The sequence below is a fragment of the Typopeltis vanoorti genome, chromosome 19 (assembly GCF_054136105.1).
Source record: "Typopeltis vanoorti isolate ZY-2024b chromosome 19, IOZ_Tvanoo_1.0, whole genome shotgun sequence".
NCBI classification, from domain to species: domain Eukaryota; kingdom Metazoa; phylum Arthropoda; class Arachnida; order Uropygi; family Thelyphonidae; genus Typopeltis; species Typopeltis vanoorti.
The window spans coordinates 93,411,425-93,435,830 of NC_143567.1; the positions used below are offsets into that span (position 1 = coordinate 93,411,425).

General features: G+C 34.4%; 1 protein-coding gene across 1 annotated transcript in view; it reads right to left on the reverse strand.

Moving 5' to 3' along the window:
• Positions 1 to 24,406, reverse strand: part of Sec24CD (COPII coat complex component secretory 24CD) — a 400,801-nt gene that overhangs the window by 67,702 nt on the left and 308,693 nt on the right. Inside the window, exons 16-18 of the mRNA XM_090409481.1 lie at positions 21,996 to 22,280; positions 16,224 to 16,418; positions 2,613 to 2,716 (exon numbers count right to left, since the gene is read on the reverse strand). Of these exons, the coding sequence (XP_090265607.1) occupies positions 2,613 to 2,716; positions 16,224 to 16,418; positions 21,996 to 22,280 (584 nt within the window). The remainder of the gene's footprint in view (positions 1 to 2,612; positions 2,717 to 16,223; positions 16,419 to 21,995; positions 22,281 to 24,406) is intronic.

Below are 24,406 nucleotides of genomic sequence, written 5' to 3' on the forward strand. Positions count from 1 at the left end.
GTACAATAACTTGCTTGTCTCTGCTCGTCAAAGTATTTTTCAACAACCAAGTGAGATGATGAGCTGAATTAGCCACTTTTGCAATGTGCCCCCTAAACTTCATCTCCCTATCCACCAACACTCCCAAGTCCCTGTCCTCATCAATCTCCTGGAGTACAGTTCCACCAATGTGGTATACTGCTGATGATCTTTTCACTCCAAAATGCATAACCTTACATTTTGTCACATTAAATTGACATCCATTCTCCTTAGTCAAGAACTCCAATCTATCCAAGTCGTCCTGTAAGATTTTCACATCTTCTGCATTCACTATTGTCCTACCCAATTTTGCATCATCAGTGAACAAATGAACCGTTCCTCTTAGATCTGTTCCTATATCATTAATGAACAAATTAAACAGCAGTGGTCCAAGAACAGAACCCTGCAGCACACCACTAGTCACAGGCCATCTTTTGGACTCTACTCCTGAATAAACTACTCTCTGATATCTCTCCATTAACCACCCATCTATCCATCTCACCAACCCTATATCCATTACCATATGGATTAGAATTCCATGTGGTATCCTGTCAAATGCCTTAGCCAGTTCCAGCAGTATCACTGTAAACCCATTATCCTTATCCATTTCAGCCGTCACTGTGTTATAAAACTTGAGCAAGTTACTGAGGCATGATTTACTCTTCACAAAGCCATGCTTTTCCCCCCCCCCCCCATACAGTATCTCATTTTCATCAATCCTGCCTGTATTTTTCCTTTGACTACTTTCTCCAAGACCTTGACAACGACTCCTGATATGCTGATCGGTCGGTAATTTGCAAGAGTAGTCTTGGATCCTCCTTTATGCAGTGGAACTATTTTCCCCTCTTTCCACACCTTCGGGACTAAACCAAACCCGAGACTCAGATTAAACAACATGGTCAAGGGCACTGATAATTCTTTAGCTGCTTCACATAAAATCCGTACCGGTATACCATCCAATCCAACAGATGTATTCACATTAAGGCTCTGTAATAGACTATTCACCTCCACTTCATTCATCACAATTCCCATATAAACTAATGGTTCCTTCATTTTTTCAATGTCACCAGGTGGTGACATTGAAAAATATACTCTTGCAAAGTGCTCGCTCAGTATTTCCACTATATCGACTGATTCAGTGACCTCCTTACCATCGTCATTCCTTAAAATCATTCTGCAGTGTAGTTTTTTTTTTTTTGCTTGCAGCATATTGAAAGAACTGTTTGGGATTCTCTTTAGCTTGCATAGCTAGTTTCCTTTCATAATCCTCTTTTGCTTTTTTTTTTACCACACTCGTTACCCTTCTGGCCTGCGCTTCATACCATTCGTGTGCCTGCAGGTCACCCTTCTCTTTAAATTCCCTCCACAGTTGTTTTTTTTTTTTTGCAGCTCAAGCTTCATGGTGAAAGTTTATTTTTCACTTGGTTAGACTATAATAAATTTAGTTTAATCCTTTATCCCAGTGGGAGCAAACAAAGTTTGTGCCTGAAAGTATCTTCCGGACTGGGGTAAGGTGGTACAACACCGGGCAACTCGTTGCAAAGGTGGAGCAAGCTAACATCGCTCCTATCTCAGTATCTCCCATAATGCAAAACACATCTCCTTGCGGATATGTATAATGTTATGCATTAATGGAAGGGCCAAATGCATAACATTATACATATCTGCAAGGAGATGTGTTTTGCATTATGGGAGATACTGAGATAGGTGCGATGTTAGCTTGCTCCACCTTTGCAACGAGTTTCCCGGTGTTGTACTACCTTACCCCAGTCCTGAAGATACCTTCAAGCACAAACTTTGTTTGCTCACACTTGGATAAAGGATTAAACTAAATTTATTACAAGCTTAATGGTGTTATTCATCCATTTAACCCCTACTTGTTTTACTATTCAGACCCTAGGTATACAATCAGCCATAACCACCTGTAAATGCTTCTTGACTACTTCCCATGCTCTATCGACATCTAGTACTTGCAGTTTTACATGCCATGGCACTGAACCAAGCAATCTCCTAAGCTTGTCATACTTGCCAGCACAGTAATTCCACATATACCCTGTCTTAATCGAAAATTCCACACCTTTAGCCACCCACCCCAGGTCACCTTGACCTTGGGGGCTAAAGTTTTATCAATGGTGAGAGTGATCACCTTATGATCACTCTCACCAATAGGTGGCAACATGGTCATATTCATTACAGTCAAATTCTCAGATGCTATTACCAGGTCAAGCACTCTTAAGCCCCTAGTATTTTCAATTACATGCTGTCTCAGATAGTTATCCCTTAATAACTGAATAATATCCAGTTTCTTCCTCACATGTGTCCTCTCCTCCTTCTAATCAATGTTACCATAGTCGAAATCCCCCATAATAATTACCCTCCTTCCACTCATTGTTTCTATTTGCTTATGCATACTATCTCCATTATCCAAGTGTTTTTTTCTGTCATTTCTTTCAAATTTATAGTAGCTAAATAGCTACTAATAGTGAGAGGAAAAGATACTCTTTAGTAACACTTGTTTAAACTGTGAATGATGTATATTTTTTAATAACAGCTATCTTTTTATTTGTAATTTGGAAAAAATAACATGTATTTACCAGAGGAAGAAGTCTTGGATAAAGATTGCATGCTGAAGAGGCAACATCCATACTATTCAATGCTAGCATTACAAAGCTACGGTCATCTGTGGTCATTTCTTGGCCTATTAAAATAAATAAAATTTGAAAATATCATCACCATTTCAGGATATTCTGGCAGATAATTAAATATATGATAACGCATGATATAATCGACTCAAGAAGGCTGAAATGTGAGCGTGCTTTAATGTTTAACAACTGTTTGTAATCTTCAACTTATTGTTAGAATTTCTTTCAAAGGAAGCTAAATTGTAATTAGATAAAAGGACTATATCATTTCCACTGAAGCAATAGACAGTTCCTTTTGATACATTATTACATTATACAAAAAATGTACTCTAGTTAAGCATCATAAACCTGTAAAATATGAATTTTTTTTTTTTTTTGTGTCCAAGGATAAGGAACTTTCTACAAGGAAAAAAGGAACTGATATTGCAGAAGATAAGAAAGAAGAAATACATTCTTTCTTAAGAAAAGCTGCACACAAATTATCTTTTTGCTCTGAAAGAAAAACAAGTATGAGTTAATTATATTTTAATAGACATTATTGAGAGCAGAAGAAACCGCACCATATAAGCTTGAGGTTTGTGTATTCTCATCAAATCCTGTGAACTTGAAGAGAAGAAATATTGTGTGATGTTTATGTTCTTTATGTTAGGTTTGTGGGCCCTTTTCTCTCTAGGAGATAAGTTTTTATTTATAACGGAAATTTGTATATAATACTTACAAAACATAGAGTGGAAGTGCTATATACTTGAAAATATTGTCAGAAAGTTCAATATTTTCTTTTCTCAAGGTTATGCTACAGAAATGATAAACTAAATTAGAATTCAATCCCTTTTACAAATAAATATCACAATCAAATGGTATTTGGCAGGCCATAACTATACAAAGATTTCTCTTAACTATAGAATCACATGTATACTACAGTAAAAATAAATTTATTATGTAAATATTTCCTCTTACATATCATAAGACATCATTAGTACAAACAATGAACAACAATTAGGAAATGAATAAAGTTCAGTGCACACATTAAATTGAAGCTCTATATATAGTCACATGTTCATGTATCAAAACTTCTCTTCAAGGATCAGGCACTTGCCTGTTCCGACTTCACTGGTCTTTCATCTTGTTGGGGGATTTTTCTCTCCCCCCCCAAAGTCTATATCTATCTTTTGGTAGCCGATATCTTTTCATCCTAAATAGGTGTTCTTTCCATTTTTCTCTATGTTCCTTGATCTTTTCATTTACATTTGTAAATATCTGATTCTTTTCTGATGTCTTCATTTCTTATATGGTCCAATTTTGTGCATCCTTTAATTGCTCTTAAAAATCTCATCTCTGCAGTTTGTATTTCACTTTTAACTTACTTTTTAACGATCCATGTTTCGGAACCATATAGCAGAGGCCATTACTTTATCAAATTTTAGCTGAGTTTCTCGCCTTGTTTTTTTTTTCATTCAGTGTCCTTTTAATTGTTCCACAGATTTTCTGAAATTTCTTTATTTTTCATCTATATCTTTAAGGTATGTTATTATGCAGCCTAAATAATTAAACTGTGTCACCTGTTCTATTATTTTATTTTCTGTAACTATTTTTGATCTAACATGATCCCAACCTTTAAATGCCATTACTTTTGTTTTCTTTTGCAGAATTTTTAAATTGTATTGTTGGCTTATTTTGTTTAATTTGGAAACTGTTTTTTTGAAGGTCATCTTATAATATAATCTGATCATCTACATACAGCATATTGATAACAGTTCTTCTAGTTAACTGGATACCTTGTTTTATTGTTGTTTTTCATATTTCAATAATCTGATCAATATACAGGGTGTTCGGGATAAATTTGACAGTTTCGTAAGGAAAAAGAAAATCTTCTTTGTATCTATTAAATTTAATGAATTGACAAAAAAACATTACAGGCAGAGTTAATTACAATACTATCAACAAGATTTACTCAAAATAACCACCATTAGCATCGATCACAGCTTCAATTCTGCTTCGGAACCTCGAACAAGCTGATGCTACAGTCTCCCTGGGAAGGGCTGCAAAAACTGTTTTAATTTTATCCATTAACTGGGCTTTTGTATTACTGGAAGTGCGATTGGTGTCTTTTTCAACTGCGCCCCATACAAAATAATCCATGGGGTTAAGGTCTGGGGAGTTTGGAGGCCAAACATTTGGACTGGTGAAGTCGTAGAAATTTTCAGACAACCATTTTTGACTTTTCCCAGAGGTGTGGCAAGGGGCCGAATCCTGCTGCCATACATACGGCCTACCATTGGCTACCCTTGTTATCCAGGGCTTGACTACAGTTAGCAACTCCACGAACAAAGCCCGAATTCCAATGCCAGGGTTCTTCAACACCTGTTCCTGCAGATTTGCGAGGAATTCTGCTGTACGAACGCAATCAGATCGTCTGCTAGGGATCTTTCTTCTTGCTACATCCTCGTAGTCACCATTGCAAGTCTCTAGTTCATGCCTGATTGTTTTTACTGTATTCAGGGAGCATTGGGCAGCAGTCGTAATATCCTTATTTTGATGGCGGGCACGAATCATCATGATACAAGTTATTCTCTTCCATGATTCAGGTGGGTTCCAGCTATCCATCCTTTCTGACATCTTGTATATGAATGAAGAAGGGTCCAAACTTTTAAATGAAGAGAAGTGTGTGTTAATACATGTAACTTACGGAAAAATATAATTAATTATAAATATGTCAAATTTATCCCGAACACCCTGTATATATATATATATATATATATTGAATAGAGTTGGAGATAAGCTACATCCCTGTTTGACACCCTGATTTATTTCAATCTTTTCTGTTAATTTATTACCTAATTGTAACTGTATTTTTGTTCTTTATATAAACTTTGTATAGCGTGTACCAGATGTAATGGATATCATTGTTTTTTTCATTATATTCCATAGTTTTTTTTTTTCTGTGTATTTTATCAAAAGCTTTCTTGTAATCTATAAAGACCATACGAGTCTCTAAATTAAATTATCGTCCTTTTTCAATCACTTGTTTTAGCATATAAATATTGTCTATATATGATCTTCCATGTCTGAAACCAGTTTGTTCTTCTGAGAGTAGATTGTTTGCAATATTTCTATGTCTTTTATTCAGGATTTTACTATAAATTTTGTAACTTTCAATCCGGTTGATTTTCTATTTTTTTTATACTTTTATTGCTTCTTTTAGTTCTTTGAATTTTATTGGTTCTATATCAGTGTTGATTTCTTCATTAATATTTTCTGTTATTAAATTCGAGTCATACCATAAATTCTTATAATGTTCTATCCATTGTTTCTCTTTTATTATGTTGATTTGTGCTATACCTCTTTCTTCGTTGTGTAATTTCCTTAATATTTTGTAGCCTATGTCTTCCACGTATGTCTCTTCTATTTTATTAATAAATTTGTCCCAAGAATCTGGGTGTGCTTCCTATACTATGGTTTTAGCTGTATTTCTTTGTTTTTGTATATTTCTTCTGTTTCCTTTGTATATTTTTGAAGAAGTGATTTGTATGCATTTTGTTTTTTCTTTTATTGCATTTCTACATCTGTATTAGAGATTTTTAATGCTTTTCTTTGTAATATTTTATTTTCTTTACTTTACAAGTATTGATTTAAGATAATCCATAAAAGCTGCTTTACTGATTATCTTAAAGATTTTTAATCCTTCTTTTATATCTTCACTGATTTGGGTTTCTTTCAGGTAATCTGTTAATCATGATTGATATAGCATTCTAATTTCTTCTTGTAATAATGCTTTGTATACTTTGGATTAAAACTACTGGACTGAAAATAATTGAAATTAGTATAAAATTAAAAATAAAATGCAAGAGATAAATTTATTTAATACAACTGAGGATAATTTCCCACACTTTTGGAATACTGAGGCAGTCATTATAGGTAAGGTTAGCACTTTCTTTGTAGTGTTTTCAATTCCATGTTATCCACTTAGACCTACTGTTGATTCTATATGCAGTCCTATGTATAAAATATCAAGATTTCTGTCTAACCTTCTCCACTCCCTGATTGGCCACTCAGCTTCTTCGATAAAAAAAAATTCCATAGAATTTCTTACAAGAATAAAAGACATATCAACTGGCTGATATAGACATGTTGGTAAGTTTTGACATTGTCTCTCTCTCTCCCTTCACAAATATCCCTCACAAAGAGACAGAATATCTAGCCCAAAAACTTCCATCAGACATAGTGGACTTATTCAAATTTGCAATATTACATCAGGTTACTTCATATGAAAAGATAAAATATATGAACAAGAGGCAGTAATTACAGTAGCTCACTCCTATCACCTAACCTAGTGAACTTTTATCTTGAACACCTAGAAGAATCTTTTCTCTCTCTCTCTTGACCCAAAACCAACAATTTGGCTGGGATGCATTCATGATGTCCTTGCAGTTTGGAGTCGCACAGAACCAGAACTCCACTCGTTTCTACAAAAAATCAAGCCTACATCCTCGTATTAAGTTCACACTATAAAAAGAATCATCAAAGGATATTTCCTTTATAGATGTATACATCCAACATAAGCAAGATGGATAAATTTCCACTTCTGTCTACCGAAAACCAACTTTTTTAGGTCGTTATATCCACAATACACCAGCACACCATCCATCTCAAAAATATGGCATCAAAATCTCTAGTATCAAGAGAGACACACACGAGTTTTTCTTATGAAGAATCTCTAAAACAAGAAATGGAAATTGTCAAAGAAACTGTCTTACTAAATGGATATAATCCAAGAATAACCCAAAAAATAATTAATGACTCTCCCATACAGCAACCCAGGCAAGAAGCCAATCATACATTAAATAAAATCATATTCACTCACTACAGAAAAACCATAACATAAGTAGATACCTCCATCAACAGGCACATTGTCAGCCCTGCTAATGTGTGGAATTATGAAAACTTTGGTTAACAAGACAAAATTAAATTTTCTCCTACAGTGTCCTTACTATTGAACTAAACCACCACATACACAACATCTTGTTAGTCAATTGCTACAATCCTCAACAGACAGAGAAAAATACTGCCATCTTATAATACCTCATCCCCAAACATGGACTGTAGTGAATCCATCAGCTCTTTTTATGTCCCTAACACCCACCTCTGAAAAGCTAGCAAAAATCCTGGAAAAAAAAAAAAAAAAAAAAAAAAAAAAAAAAAAAAAAAAAAAAAAACGCAATTTGGTGATCACTTTCATACCTCAAAAAATTATTCGGATCTTCTCTCCTAAAGACAATCTGCAATTATTAGTTTTTATGGTGCCAAGTGTCCTGCAACTATAATCTGTCTTAGCATGGCTAAACAGGAAGAACAATCAACATCAGTATCTCTAAACACATTACCTGTAGTATCATCATAATGTCCAATCAGGACTTGCAGAACATGCCTTTCAATACCAATCACAAAATCTACTGAAAAAACACCATGTTTCACAGAAGCAATACAAGTTTAAAAAAAACCCTCTTTCTTGAGAAACTAACTATAACCTCATTATGCCTCACATAGCAAACACTCATCCTCAGAAAATCAGTCCAATGGCCAAGACATTCTGTCGAATATATGAAGCGGTGCAGTTTAGGACTAAGCCTTGACTTGATTTGATTCAGTCTTATGTATGTAGGCCCTGCTTGCATGTATCTTGAGGAATATGTTGTTCCATGATGATGATGCCAATTTACAGGAGGTAGTAATTTAATTATTTCAGTTATCACCTACATTGTCATCTTCCAAAAAAATACCAGTGTGAGCAACAATTAACATATAAGCTTGAATACATAACAGGTGAAAGATGTTTGTGAATATCTGAAGTTTGTTTTCTTTATTAATGCCCATGTCTTTGCTCAACAAAGTAATATTACTTTCATAACTTGTATTGCACACCCTTAATTTTAATTAAGCTGTCCAAATTCCATATTTATGTTAACATATAAGCTAGAAACCTTCTCCAGTCATTAGGGGTTATGCCTAGTGTACACAATTATCCACAGCAGAGAACTATCATTGCCTTTCAAAAGATCGTTAGAACTTATGTTTCTGTATCAACAAAATACTGACACTCCTTATACTCCCATCTCCACACAGGTAACAGTAAACCCCTTTCCATCCTATATATCTATAGTATCTCTAAACAGTTGGAAAAATTGTGATAAAATGCAATCTGCTTTAGACTACACAAAAATACTGGCATCTGTTATCCCCTCTCCTAAAACCAAGATACAATATCTGGATTTATGTAGTCTCTATCAAGTTCCTACAGTTGTAATATGTCTTACTGTGGCCAAACAGGCAGAACAGCCCACATCAAAATCTCTGAGCATAAAGACTGCATCTAGTACCACCGCTATGACCACTCAGAACTTTCAGACTATGCCTCTGTTATCCATCACAGAATCTGACGAAAACAGGCCAATTTGCTTTAAAGGAAGCAAGTAGTACAAATGACTCTTGCTTAAATCTGCCTCTGCTTGAAAAATTATCCTAACTTCAAATCTAGATATATGAAACTATCTCACATTTGGGAAATTCTCAATCCTCACTCTATCAAAGCCCATCAAGTGGCACAATTTAGTACTTCAGGCCTTGTTCTGTTTCTTCATTTCAGTCTCACTTACTCATACAGGGTATGTGAGCATTTATCTTTTTATGTGTACTGTTTCCTGACTGTTGCCAATTTGACTTTTGCAAAATACAGGAAATAGTACACAAATTATTTTAGTTAAATCATCTATATTGTCATCTTTAAAAATATATATAAATATGAGAAACAAATTGCTTAATTAAAAAAGAAAAAAAAAATGGGTTGATCAAATACAATCAATCACAAATACCAAAATATAGAATTTAACAATTCAAAGGCTGATAAAACAAGAAATTATATCTAGAAAATGGAAATGGCTTGCACAAATTCTCAAGAGACCAGAGAAACATTTAATGAGGAAAACTCAGATGAAATTCCTCCCTCCAAGCAAAAAGGATAGACAAGAGATGATTTCGAAAAACGAAATCCTAAAGAGAAATAAAGAATTATAAAACAGGATCTGGTGGGTAGGTGGGAGTCCTATGCTGAGGAACTAAGAAGTATTATTTAAATTTAATATTCAATGCACATGACAAAGCTATTTAAAAAATAAGGCAAAATATGAAATGTGGAATGCAATCATTAACTAATAAATGCAATTCATATGTAGTAATTAACTGTATAAATATCACGATACTTACTAATTCACTGAAGAAAATTTTAGTGCTGGAGATTATAACATGTTATAAAAATTTTAAAAATACTGTATTTCAAAAGTAACCCCATTATCAAGCCTGGGTGGTTAAGTGGTTAGCATATCTGCTCTCCAATCAGTATGCTACAGGTCAAATCCTACCATAGACACGGATGTCTGTGATCGTATTGAAGGGGTAGATGAATCTTACTTAAGCACTGGGGCTGGGGTGCTTAATTAAGCATCAAGACAATAACTGAGAGGATACCTCCACATAGCCTTTAAAGGAATGCAGAGAACTGACCAGGGCTTCAGACCTAATGTACAATCCTCATCTTCTCGTGGTGCACCCTGTTAGGTATCTACCTGCATACTGAATGAACAAGGATGGACTAGCAAGTGGGATTTAGCCAATCAAATTGTATTCTTCTTGGCTTAAACCAAAATATAAAATTTAAACAAGGCTCCACTGTTTTTGCCAGGGAACTAGGGCGAACAGCAAAAAGTCAGCTAACAAATCCTAAAACACACCCCAACTCAACATCACCAGAGTTCAAGATCAGTACTGTCAACATAAGAAGCTTGAATGGCAAAGAAATGGAACTAGCTGAGGAATTGGATAAGTACCAGATCAACATAATAAGGGTGACTGAAACAAAAAAGACAAAAACTGGTGAGATCTTTCTGAGCAATAAATACAAAAATGTTATATTCAGGCAATGACAATCAAGGAAACAGAGTAGCCATAGTATTCAACACTAAATACAAGGCTAATCTTCTTGAATGGCATGCAGTCTCAAGTAGAGTGATGTGGGCAAATATGAGAATGGGGAACTGAACAATGAGACTACTTATAAAGCTATCGCCCCTCTGTACCAAAGAAATCTCCTCTTGTCGATCCGAATCAGATAGCTGCTCACATTGTTTTGCTTTCTAGAGCTCCGATAGATAAAGAACATACTAAAGAGGTAAAATGCAAACTAAAAGCTATATAGTCTGTAACTCAAAAGAATCAACAATTCTCTTTGCCTTTTTCCCATGAGGAAATATCCTCGGTGCTTCAAAATATCAAAATGGGGAAGGCATCTGGATTTGACAATGTTCATAATGAATTCCCGATGCACTGTAGACCTTATGCAGGATTCATGGCTGGCTAAGTTCTTTAACAATATACTTGAAAGTGGCTGAGTTCTTAAAGAATTTAAAAGGACAAAAATCATTGCTGTGTTAAAACCAGGTAAGCCAGCAGACAGAACTGAAAGCTATTGCCCGATAGCCCTTTTAAGTGCAACCTACAAATTGTTGGAGAGACTAATATTGAACAGGATCAGTGATAAAATTTTGGAATGTGTTCAAATAGAACAAGCAGGATTCAGAAGAGATCGCAGCTGCACAGATCAAGTTCTCAGCTTAACAACCTACATTGAAGCAGGATTTCAAAGATGCCTGAAGACTACTGCAGTCTTTATTGACTTAACAGTGGCTTATGATACTGTTTGGAGGGAGGGACTCATATATAAATTTCTTAAGGTCATCCCATGTAAAATATTGGGTGATCTCCTAAACAACTTACTGTGTGATTGATATTTCAGGTTAGTCACCGGAGGAAGCATCAGTAAACAGAGAGTGCTTAAGAATGGATTACCTCAGGGCTTGCACCACTGCTTTTTAGCCTTTACATCGCAGATATTCCTGAAACAGCCAGCAAGTTGCTTATGCAGATGATCTAGCTTTGGCAATCAGCGACGTCTATCAAAAGAACTGAAGAAATATTGACAAATGATCTGTCAGCTTTATGGCAGTTCTATAAAAAAATGGAGATCAACACCAAATTCTGGTAAAACTGAATGTTCTTGCTTTCACCTGAACAATAGCCTTGTAAATCAAAAACCAGAGATATATGCTGATGGAACATTAATTTCGTTTAATCCGACACCTAAATATCTGGGAATAACTCTGGATAGAACTGTGACATATAAACAGCATATGATTAATATCACTGCTAAAGTTCGCACCAGAAATAACACAGTTCAGAAGCTTTGTGGTACTATATGGGGCTCAAGTGTCACGACTCTGCGGTGCACTGCTATGGGTCTAGTTTACAGTACAGCAGAGTATGGTGCTCCTGTCTAGCTCAACAGTTACCATGTCAATAAACTAGATACTCAACTTAACTCCACTCTGCATTTAATAACAGGTTGCATAAGGAGTACATCCTTACAATGGCTCCCCACTTTGAGCCATATTGCTCCTCCAGAACTGCGAAGACAGGAAGCCTTACTTCGTGAATATAAAGGAATTTTAAATAACCAAAATCTCTCAATACATGAATTTATTCCAGATGCTTTATCCAATAGACTAAAATCCAGAAGACCTGCCATAAAAACTGGACGTAATCTTCTTAGCCAGAATGACAGTATGGTGAGTATGTACTGTGGTCCCAAGCAGTATTACCTGAAGTTCGCAATCACATAAACATCTTCCAAAAACCACCTGGATTTGACCTGCCCAGGAATATATGGACAATGGCTAACAGGAATCGTACAGACCATGGTGTATGTGGAGACATACTTTCAAAGTGGGGTAAGATACCAAATCCCCACTGTCCCTGTGGAGCCGAGACCCAAACCATTTACCATATAGTACAAGAATGCGAGCTGACAGCATATTCAGGTGACTTTAAGGATATCTTTGACCTATCCCCCAGAGGCGATCAACTGGATCAAAAACCTAAATGTTAAAATATATCTTCTATCTGATGCTTGTCATAAATTTCATATTTGTATTTGCCTGAATTGTAGACTTTTTTTTTTAATTCATATATTTGTGTCTTATCTATCCTCATGTGTATTATATCTTATTGTCTTTTAACCAGGTGTACAAGCCATACTGTTAGATACTGAATGGAGAACTTCTTGACAAGTTATTCATTCAGGATCTAACATGAAAGCTTTACAAAATAACAAAGAAATTTGCATAATACCTGCTTACCAGTAAAAGATGAGAAATACCTAAATTAGAGTATGTGAAAGTTTATATCAGAATGTGTAAAATATTGGAATTTATTTATTGTAAAACAGAAAGCTAAAAAAAAAATCAAGAATAATGTCAGATTAGCATGTAAAGGAATAATGGCTTAACTTATGTATTATCAAACTATCATAAAATCGTAAGTCATTAGGTAAGAAATGACTAATAGGATCAACGGTCACGTCTAAGCCACAAGTACCTGTCGTAACGACGAAGGCTGTAGTTTACGGGGAAGGCTGATGAAAGCGCTTTTCCTCGAAAACAACACCTAATAGCAAGGAGGGAAAGCATGGGGATCAACCTAAGGGCGATGTAAACTGTGGATCATGCGAAAAACAATACAAAAAAAGAGGGCACTGGGAAAAAGTATTTAAGGTAATACGTGCTTAGCTTAAGGCTTTTTTTTTTTTCGTTTTCTTTGGGATTCTGGAGATCAAGGACTCTCGACGAGTGATCAGAGATAGGACAAGCTGAGGGTGCTATGTCGACAACAGCCGGCCATATTCATGACCTGCGCTGAGAGGTATTCCGTGGAGATTCGTACGAGAATCAACAGCTTATGCACAATGGTGCCAAATGCTGAATGACCAACCCGAGCGAGTGGAGAAGGCTCGTAGCAAGAGCCATTTCTTGATTTGTGTCTGGTAAGCAGAGAACGGAACAACTCATTCACAAGACGAAAAATGACCCGAGCAACACATGGCAGCTAATAGAGACTTGGTAAAGTAAAGATTCTTTTGTTTTATATCTTGAGATTGTTTGAAGGTAGAATTTGTGTCTTGATAAAGCAAGACTGAGGACATTTTAGAGAACTTTGATAGGATAAAGTAATTAATACAGTCAATTCTATTAGACAAAGAATTGTATATCATAAATCTCTAACGTGCACGTGATTGAAACAGTGAAAACCCTTTGTTAATTGAGTAAACTTAACTAAGAGAGAAATGATTTGAGAAATATCTATTAAAGTAAATGTGAATGAAGAAACTTGACTTGAGTGTAACATTGTTTAAATTATCCATTGTATTACATGAATTTTGCTTGTCAGTTTATGTGAGAAAGTCAGTCTAGTATTGAACAGTTTGTATAGATAAGCATATGACATTAACTTGGTTAGAAATTCAGAAGTTTGATAACTTGATACAAGATTTAATGTACCTGTCTTTTAGTATTAATAAACATTGTTGTTTGAATCTGAGTCTTGCCTGAATTCGAGGGTCAACCTACCACTTATAAAATTCGAACCAAATAGCAGGAAAGAGTTTAGAAAATTATATAATAGAGATTAGATCTTAGGTCACGACTGCAAGGAACCGAGATCTATATACTCGCGTGTGAATTTAGATTAACATATATACCTAAAACCTAGGAATGTTTCCCTGAGCCTGAATTATATTCTTGTTATAGGAAGCAGGCTGGCGCAGTTAAAATATAAATTTGCCAGTTTCTGAAGAGGAAATATCCCTAGGGGTCAGCCCAGGTTATATATGGTAGTAGCCAAGATATTAAGATACAACACAGAGAGGTAGAGAACAATATATATAACAAAGAACGATAAGTAAAAATGTAACAATATGTTAAATAAATAAATAAATAAATAGATGATATTCGACCAGAATTGTTCAAGTATGGAGTATAAAAGTCTTACAGTGGCTGCACTGCATAGTTCAAAAGGCCTGGAGAGAGGGACAAGTTCTGGATGATTGAGGGAAATAAAATGTGAGAATTACAGACGTATTTCTCTACCGAGTGTTCCCGGTATGATTTATGCGAGCATACTTGAGGAGGAATGTGGAAGAGAAGCTTCGTAAAGAGCAAGCTGGATTCAGGCCAAATAGAGGTTGTCAGGATCAGATTTTCACTTCACAACAAATAGCTGAGAAATCATGGGAACATAACAAAGATCTGTATTTAAGTTTTATAGATTTGGAAAAGGCATATGACAAGGTGCAAAGAGAGAAGCTATTCAAAACGATACAGTCGTATGGTGTCAATGGAGCATTATATCAATAAATACTTATTCTTTATTTGAGTTGTCAGCAGTTAGAATTGAAGGAAGTACAGAAAGATGGTTTAATGTTAAATCTGGTGTGAGACAAGGATGTACATTATCCCCTCTGTTATTCATTATCTATATGGATCACATTATGAAGGAAAGCGATATTAAACCTGATATCAAAATTGCAGATGTTAATCTCAACTCTTTGCTTTATGTGGATGATGTTATACTTCTAAATAAATCTGCTAAAAATCTACAGAGTTACCTGACTAAATTGAATAACTGATGTAATAAATATAGTAGTGTGTAGGTCAGCAATAACATAAAGACAATGAAAATAGGCAGAAGAAGCACTGAAAATATCAACTGTATTATGAATGGAGAACCTATAGAACAAGTAAAACATTTCAGCTACTTAGGCACAATTTTTTAGTGAAGATGGTAAATTAAATATGGAAATAGCAACAGAATCAACAGAGCTGGTATGATAGCAAGTCAATTAAATAAATTTATATAGAATAAGAGAGAAATTAGTCAAAACACTAAATTGGCTGTATACAAGACAGTATTCAAACCAATTTTAACATATGGATCTGCAGACTGAGTCAGAAGTAAAATACTTGACCAAAGACTAGAGACCACAGATATGAGAGTCCTGAGAAAGATTAGGGGCATGAACAGATGGCATCAATAGCAATATCACATTAAAAATTGATCATGTTAGAAATTGATATTGTCAGCATCGGGGAATGCATTAGCAGAGTCAATCTCAAGTGGTATGGTCACTTAAACAGAATGGGAGAGGAAAGATTAGCAAAACAAGTGTTCTCTGCCAGGTTGATAGGAAAAAGACCCAGAGGAAGACCAAGATATAGATAGATTGATATGGTAAAAAGTGACTTAGAAGAAAGAAATATAAGATCTGATAATGTTGGAGTCTTGACAAGTAACAGACTGATTTGGAGGAAAATTGTAGATAGGAAATTAGTAATGATGGAAATTGTTTATGTAGTACTATCATATCCTGTACACCTCTTGAGGGTACATGGCAGGAATTTGATGATGAAGAATTTCACTGCTCAGTGTGAGACTTCCACCCTGCTCAATTAGAGGCCTGAAATGGCTTTTATATAGAAGAGAGGTTCCAAACTACGCAAAAAAATAAAACAAAATAAAATAAGTAAAATAACAAATGTGGGTGGGAGAGAGCCATAAAAAAATAAAACCGTACAATTTATAGTTACTGGCAATGCATTTGTTTCATAGCATAAATATAGTACTTACCTCCTGCTACAGCACCACTTTTAATAAGGCAATTCACATAAATAGGCAATAATTTCATACACTCTGGCAATATTAACTGTCCTGCAGAAGATGGATTGGCACAATGTTTTCGATAACAGGCCAGCATCTGAGCAGTACGAGTGACAAAGTAGTCCTTAACTTGTCTGGGTGTCTGCTCAACAATTAATCTTATTGCTATAAAAAATAAATAAACTTTTTATACTGAATGCTCAGTATTAGAATAGAAAATAATAATTACCTTCCTTAATTCTTCCTTTAATAAAATAAAACAAATTCCTGATATTTCATGAAAGGAAAGTGCAGCATGTATAAAATGTTTAAAAGAAAGAATTACTCTCCCTAAGCCTGCATAATAAGGAAGCTGACAATTGAGAAGTTAAAACAAAACCTAAAAATAACAAAATACCCTTTGATGGAAATGTATAAAAAAGGTGTGCAACTATATTTCATTTTTAGCTTGATATCCAAGTTAAAAAAGATAGGCAGATTATTCAATACATTTAAATGATAACTTTCAAGCTAATTTTATATGGTGACATAATGATTACATAATGCACTATTCATGGGATGTTAACTGAAGTGATAAAATAAACAGTATAAAAAGGCAACATACAAAAATAACAGTTTAAGATGAAAGTATTCAGTTATGAATTATATATGTTACAGCACATCCACTGGAAATCCCCTAGCATACAAAGGCAAGCAATGTAGTAACCATTAACTCAGGATACTCAACAGCAACTAAGGAAAGAATTAACTTAATTTTACAAGAAAAGTGACCAATGACTTCAATGAATGGAGGTGGTAATCTCAATGTAATAATGCTAATTTGCACTACTGTTGAATAAAATGTAATTACTGAAACTTTCTAAGTTAGTTCCTTGTACTTATATGATTAAAAAAAAAAATTACAATATGACACTTCTTTATCTGCAAACCATACCATGTCATTACATGTCAGAGATCTTTTTTAGCATGGCAAAACAAGAGAGAAAGAGAGAGAGAGAGTATGGGTGAGGAGAAAGATTATTTCCCACAAAAACTGACTCTGATTAAGACTTCTGACGATATATACATATTTTGATATCCACACCTCCATTGTTTCTGATTCCTGTCACAATCTCTCTTTAAGCATGCCATTAACATCTAGTTGCTAAAACAGGACAGCCACCGCGCTCTCCCAGAGAGTATTCTAAGAAGATATGACTTATGCATTAAAAAAAAAAAAAAAGAAAAAGAAAAGAAAAAAAAAAGTAGTAGAGAAAATGTTTTCTTAGATGGATACTATAATTTAATCAGTGAGCACATTGTTATTTGAGTTTGCTACCGTATGTTTCCGCAAGTATTCATCATGTCTCAATTATAAAAAGACAGTTTACTTATTAAACTACATTAGATTTATTACATTAATAATTTATCAGTAAAATATTTAAGAGATTGAAATTACTTCAGAATAGTGTTTCCCAAGCTTTCAGTACCCACATATCCCTTTTAATAGCACTGGCATAACTCCTCTCAGGAAAAGGGAGAAGATATATTTCATTTAACCACAAATAATTATAAAGGTATTTATTTTTAATATTTGCATATATAATAAATTACAAACACGTGAAACATTTTTTTTAAATGGTTAATCCAATACGCAGAAACAAAAATTGTGACATTTAAATTTTCAATAAAAAAAAAGTTTAACAAGATGAATGATATTGTTTTTCTTGGAAAAAAGTTACTGGAGAAATCCAGTTCTATAGTTATTTTAAAAAAAAAAACAATTTAGATATAGTTCAGACCACATAGTTTGAACTATTTGAAGTTAAATTTTTTATGAAAGCAGCTGAATAATGCAGTTGGAAAATGATTTTGGCATACTAAACAGTTCTAATGGGGGTCATTCAATGAATACCAAGAGATATAATTTGTTTAAAAATTCCTTTGGATTTTTTAGTTATTGAAAAATTATAAAACATTTCTGCACTTATCAGTATCAAAATATAAAAATTAAAAAAAAAAAAAAAAGTAATCATAATTTAAAAAAAAAAATGCCTTGTATCCAGAGGTGCTATGGCATTGGGGCTCTTGTCAAGGATACCGATGTCAGCATGGCATAATATTTTAACAGTTAACAAAATTGACAGAATGAAAGAGAGCATACAGCCAGGAATTTCCAAGGATGGCAGTAATTTCACTATGTTATGGCTTGTAACACCTAAGGGCCTTTCATGCACTCCTAGAGGTATACACACCACACTCTGGGTGTGTATACCTCTAGGGTATACATTATCTAGTGACAGCAACATAACATGTTGCTGTCACTAGATAATGCAGCTTCCCAATTGCAAAAAAAGCAATCAGAATATAAAAAAGTGCCTTGTACCAGAGGCAAAAAAGACAAAACTACTTCAATATACAAAAATGTACTGGCAACTTCAGTGTAGATAATAAACATGTTCATAAATGTACATATTACAGATAACGTTATCTGCTGTATATATATTTTAAGAACTGCAGATAATATATTATGTCTGTGAGTGTATCTGAAACTCAAATAGTTTCAAGCAAAATAATATTTTAAAAATTCAATCAAATAATGCATTATTTATTTTTGAATATATATTTATCCTGCACACCGAAAGTACAAGAACCTATAACACAGCAGTGCCATGTGTGAGGTGCAGATGAGGGTTGAGGGGAAAAAAAAATCTATTGACATTCTTCTTAAAGAGCTGTTGGTTGAAATTATTGGGAAACACATCATGAGGAAGGCTGTTCCAGAGGATAGAGGTAGAGGGAATAAATGAGAAAGAGGAGAAGTGGGTTCAATGATTTTGCAGTTGTATTGTAAAGGGATGATAACTTCTGCTCTTCTTTTAACAGGTCTAACAGTAAGTGAAGGAATGATGTCTGCCAATTCATTGGAACAGTGGCAATGGAAGTACCTGTAGAAAAGACAAAGAGCTGAAATACTGTGTTTTTGTGATAGAGATTTAAGTGAGCCTGTGAGGGAAGGATCATCTATGAGACAAATTGCACTCCTCTGGACAGCATGAAGAATTTTTAAAGAGCTTTTAGGTGCACCATCCCGTTGTGTACAGTATTCAAAGGATTGTCTGCTCTGCTTAACTAATGAAGACAGCATAGATTCTACTTTGGGATTTATATAGAGTTAGTAGCTAGGTGGGTATAAAATAGCTCCTTGAGTAGAAAAGAATATAGTTTTTAAGAAGTTGAGAAAGATATTGATTTGATATGTTTGTGTCAAGGTAAATGTCAGTCCAAGGAGAGAGAGTGTTCATCCTATCTAGTGAATTACCGAGGATGAGGAAAAGTAAGCCGAGATTCCTTTTTGCAAGAAAAAAGGCAGGACTACATTCTGGCAGCACTGAAGGTGACCAGGTTATTCTTGCCCTACTGAAGGATGGTATAGAGATCAGTATTTAAGTCATTGGTTGCAGATGATCTTGATGTAAGGGATGCCTGGGAACTACATAGTTTGTCAAAGGAGTATGGTTAAGCAGAGAGCACACTTGTAAGCAAAGCGATGGATAGGATTTGTAGTGATTGAGAGCGAGTCATTTATGTATAAAAGAAAGAGGGTAGGTGAGAGAACGGAGCTCTGAGATACTCCTGCATTGGCGGCAAAGCAGTGAACAACCAGAGAGAAAGCTGGCTATCCAGTTATAGAGGATGGCAGGTAGACCGAAGGAAGGCAGTTTGCAAAGCAGCCTTGATGCCAAACATATTTCCGAAATCCTTGGAAATATCAAGGGCAAAAGCACACCTTTCTCAAAACCAATTCTATGTCACATGTCCAGTGGTGAGTGATGCAGGATTAATTCTGGATTGGCAGAATCCATACTGGTGGTATGGATTTACTTACTAATAAATAATAAATATTTACGAAATTGCTACTAAAATTGTCTGCTCTGCTTAACTAACGAAGACAGCATAGTGTCTACTATACCCTGTTTAACAGGTAGTGCACTGATAACAAACTCTGTTCTGTGAAAAGCTATAATATTCTTACCGTCTAAGGGTACACACAATTGTGTTCTTAAATTTATGCCTCAAGTATTTGTTTTCTTCTAAGTTAATTATTTCAATAACAAAATTTAGATAAATGAATTCAAAATTAAACTTGTGCACAGAAGATAGGTATCAATTCTTACTACAATAAACTCACTATGACTACAAAAACCCTAGCCAAAGAAAACTCCAGGGCATGGATTCCATTTTAAATTCAATGAAGCATGATAATAAACCAATCCATTCTTTCAGATTGTATACATTCATAGTAAGTACAGCGACTGTAACATATCTTGATTTAAGGTTATCGATAAACTTGGAATTTTTTCCACTTGGTTATACTATAAATTAAAGATACTAAGAAATTATATACTTCGATATATAATCCAAGTATATAATTTCTTGGTATCTTTAATTTATAGTATAACCAAGTGGAAAAACTTTCAACAACTATCTCTAATCCAGAGTATTTTAATAATAAGGTACTGACACCTTTTGGCTCCTCGTATATGAAAATATGACTTCTGCATTACTTCAACTTTAATATCATCTGTGGGTATGGCTCCCACTGAAGAGACCTCAATAAAGGTTAAAACAAGTCTGGGTAGTGACCTTTCCTATAGTGCATAGTGTTATACATGTCTGCAAAGATGTGTGCTTTATATTATGGGATACTAAGGCAAGTGATGTGAAGTCATTAGCTTCTATATACAAGTTGCCCTAGTCCTGAAAATACTTCAGCCGCAAAATTTGTTTGCTTACACTTGGATAAAGGATTAATCCAAGTATATAATTTCTTGGTATATTTAATTTATCGATAAACTCCACAAGTATGCAAACTACATAATAAAGATAATGTGATTGTTATATCATAAAAGTTTTATTACAATATGGCATCTGATGGTCATGTGAATATTTTTAAGTGGTGATAAAGTGTTCAGCTTATGTTCAATTTGTAAAGTGGAAGAAACTATGCAAATTTTTGATAAGCCTTGTATATCATGCAATACTATGATATGACCTAAACAACAGGTAGTGGAAAGATAAGAACAAGCAGGATGGGTATGTGCAATGTAACAATGTAGGTGCATTCACAACATCGAGGTGTTACTTAATAAAAAGCAAGAGGATTAGTCAGTGCAAGAAGATAAGACTTCATTGGTCATGATTGACATCCTAAGAGAGTATTTAAAATCAATTTACTTAAGAGTATATCCTACTATGTGCATCACTTGTGTAGCGCAATTACTCATATCAGTAGGCAATAGTAAACAGAATTGAATAAAATTCAACAAAAGTTCCTCAGTCTTATATGAAAATTAAGTTTCATTGTTCTTATATTGTTTCATACAAATTGATTACACTCTCCCACCATCCTTGATGTTAAAATAAGTTATTCCTCACTTATTCCCCTTTTCACCATACCTCTAAACATGTAGGGATAGCCTGTCATTCTCTTTCTCTCTATTCTATATTAAAAGAAAGAAGGATTGCAATAAAATCTAGTCTGCATGACTCAAACGTTTTGAGATAAACTTCACAAACTCTTGAACAGGAAAATAATATCAAATAAATTTATGATTTACTGCTTACCACAGTGATTAACCTTTAATATTCTTCCTAATCTGAATAATATTAAAAGTTGAATTTTAAAGCAAAGTATAATTACATATAGTATAAAGATGTCATAAGAACACACACACAAAATAACAAAACATTAACACCTGCCTTCTTTGGAGAAGTAGTTCATTATAGTATCCAGTTCACAGCTGCGGAAAAGTTCTGCCATTTGAGAACATGTATTTAAGGCCAAATTATGAATACGAAGTCTTCTTTGTCCACTACAACTTGTGAATAATATTGCTGTCTGGATATAAGCTCCATCTTCTTCTACTAGCTTGTCATCATATTTTATTTCAGCAGACAAAGCTTTGTCACAGTCTACAGCTGCTAATTCAACATCTGTTGTATTAGACATATAATAATTGCCAAAAAAATCGGTAGGCCTAATACCTGCAAATAAAGGTAAATAAATAATAAATATGATAAATAAATAAATTTACTTTTTGGTAGCAAGAATATATATTTAATTTTTTTTTATGAATTGAAAGAAGGAATTGAAATTGCCGACCATTTCAACTACCTTGGGGTGATAATAATAAAAAAAGACGGATGTAAAAAAGAGGTAAGAAGAAGAATAGCATTAGCTAAGTAAGCGATGACTGGTTTAACTAAGATCCAGAAAGACAAGCACATCTCCAAAAAAAGACGAAAATTAAAATCGTAGAAATCTTAGTTTTCTCGATCTTTCTCTATACTTCTGAGTCTTGGACAATGAAAAAAGATGACGGAAGAAGAATTGACGAGTTCGAGCTCTGGTGCTGGAGATTGTTAAGAGTGTCTTGGACAGAAAAAGTGAACAAACAAAAGTATCCTAGAAGAACTGAATATCCACACAAGACTGATAAACATAAATGAAAAGAGAATACTGCAATCATTTTAAAAATTTTATGGAATTTATAACCGTGTTAAAAAACTTTTTTTATTATCCCGACGTTTCGATCTTCACATCAAGATCGTCATCTGGAGTGTACATAAATATACAGGACAAGCTGAGTTACATCATTAACTGTAAGCTAGAGAAACAATGATTTGATCACATGCTATTCTACTGGCATGACCTCTGGTGAAAAAAAAAAAAGATAAAATAAAACAAAAAATAAATTTTTACATCAAGCTAAATTCTATTTTACAATGACAGGAATAAACATTCTTTTAGATGGTTTTCTTTCAGAAACAATTGGTGTCCTATTTTTAGTATTACAATTCTTATTTTTGATTTACAATACTGGATTTTCTACAGTCCTGTTTATAGTTGTTCTTGGTGAGGAAGGTCAAATATATACCTTCCATATGTTTGGGATTTTTAGACCATCATTGTTGTTCAGATTGGGGTGGTTGATAATAATCTCACAGGCTTCCTTAAATTTCCATTTGTACAATGTTCTAGTGTGATGTAGACAGCTGGTGGTTTTCCAATCAATTCTCTGTAAGGTATTCAGGCATGATCAGAAAGGCCAGCATCACCATAATTATTATATTTAATCTGTCGTTTATGTTCTTTTTGTCTAATAGGAATAGTGCGTCCTGTTTCTCCTATATATGGTATGTTGCAAGTACAATAAATCCGGTATACTCCAGGGTGAGCTAGTGGAGGGAGTGGGTCTTTGGGTGAGTTGAGGAAGGCTTTTTTAATTTTGCAGGAGGTTTAAAGGTGGCTTTGAGGTTGTACTTTTGTAGTACTCTGTTAATTTTGTCTGATATTCCTTTAATGTAGGGAATGGTTATAGTTTTACGTAATCTGGTTTGTCTTTGTTTTTTATTGGTTTTGTAGAGAATTTTGTTATTAGTGTTTTGGCTGTATCCGTTTTTTTTGTAAGTTATTACTGATAATTTTAAATTGGTCTTTCAGTACCTGTTCACTGGAACAGATAGTCTGAGCTCTGTTTTTTTAGCGTGTTGATGACACCTAGTTTTTGTGTTGGGTGGTGGTAGGAGTTTATGTATATATATATATTGACCCGTATGTGTCGGTTTTCGGTAAACAGTGAAGGAAAGATTACCAGAGGGAAGACGTGTTACAAGTATATCTAGAAACGTAAGTGTGTTGTGTTTTTCAATTTCAATTGTGAACTGTATGCGTTTGTGTTGTTAGTTTAGGTGGCTAAGGAATGTGTCTAACGTCTGGCGGCCATGGGACCAGATCGCAAAAATATCGTCAACGTATCTAAGTCAGACTTTGGGTTTTAGAGGGGAGAAATCTAGGGCAAGTCGCTCAAAATGTTCCATGTAAAAGTTAGCAATAGGATGGGGGATAATGGCGAGCCCATGGCTGTGCCTTCTTTTTGTAAGTAGAAGGCATTTTGCCATACAAAATAATCTGATCATAATACATGTACAAAAAGCGCAGCTGGAGGAAATTTGTTCTGTAGGAGAGGATTATGTTATTGATTGGGACATTCGTAAAGAGGGCAGAGACGTCAAAACTGACTAATAAATCATCTTTTTCTAATGTAATGTCTTTGATGATGTTTATGAAGTGTTGTGTGTTTTTGATATAGGAGGGGGAATGACATATG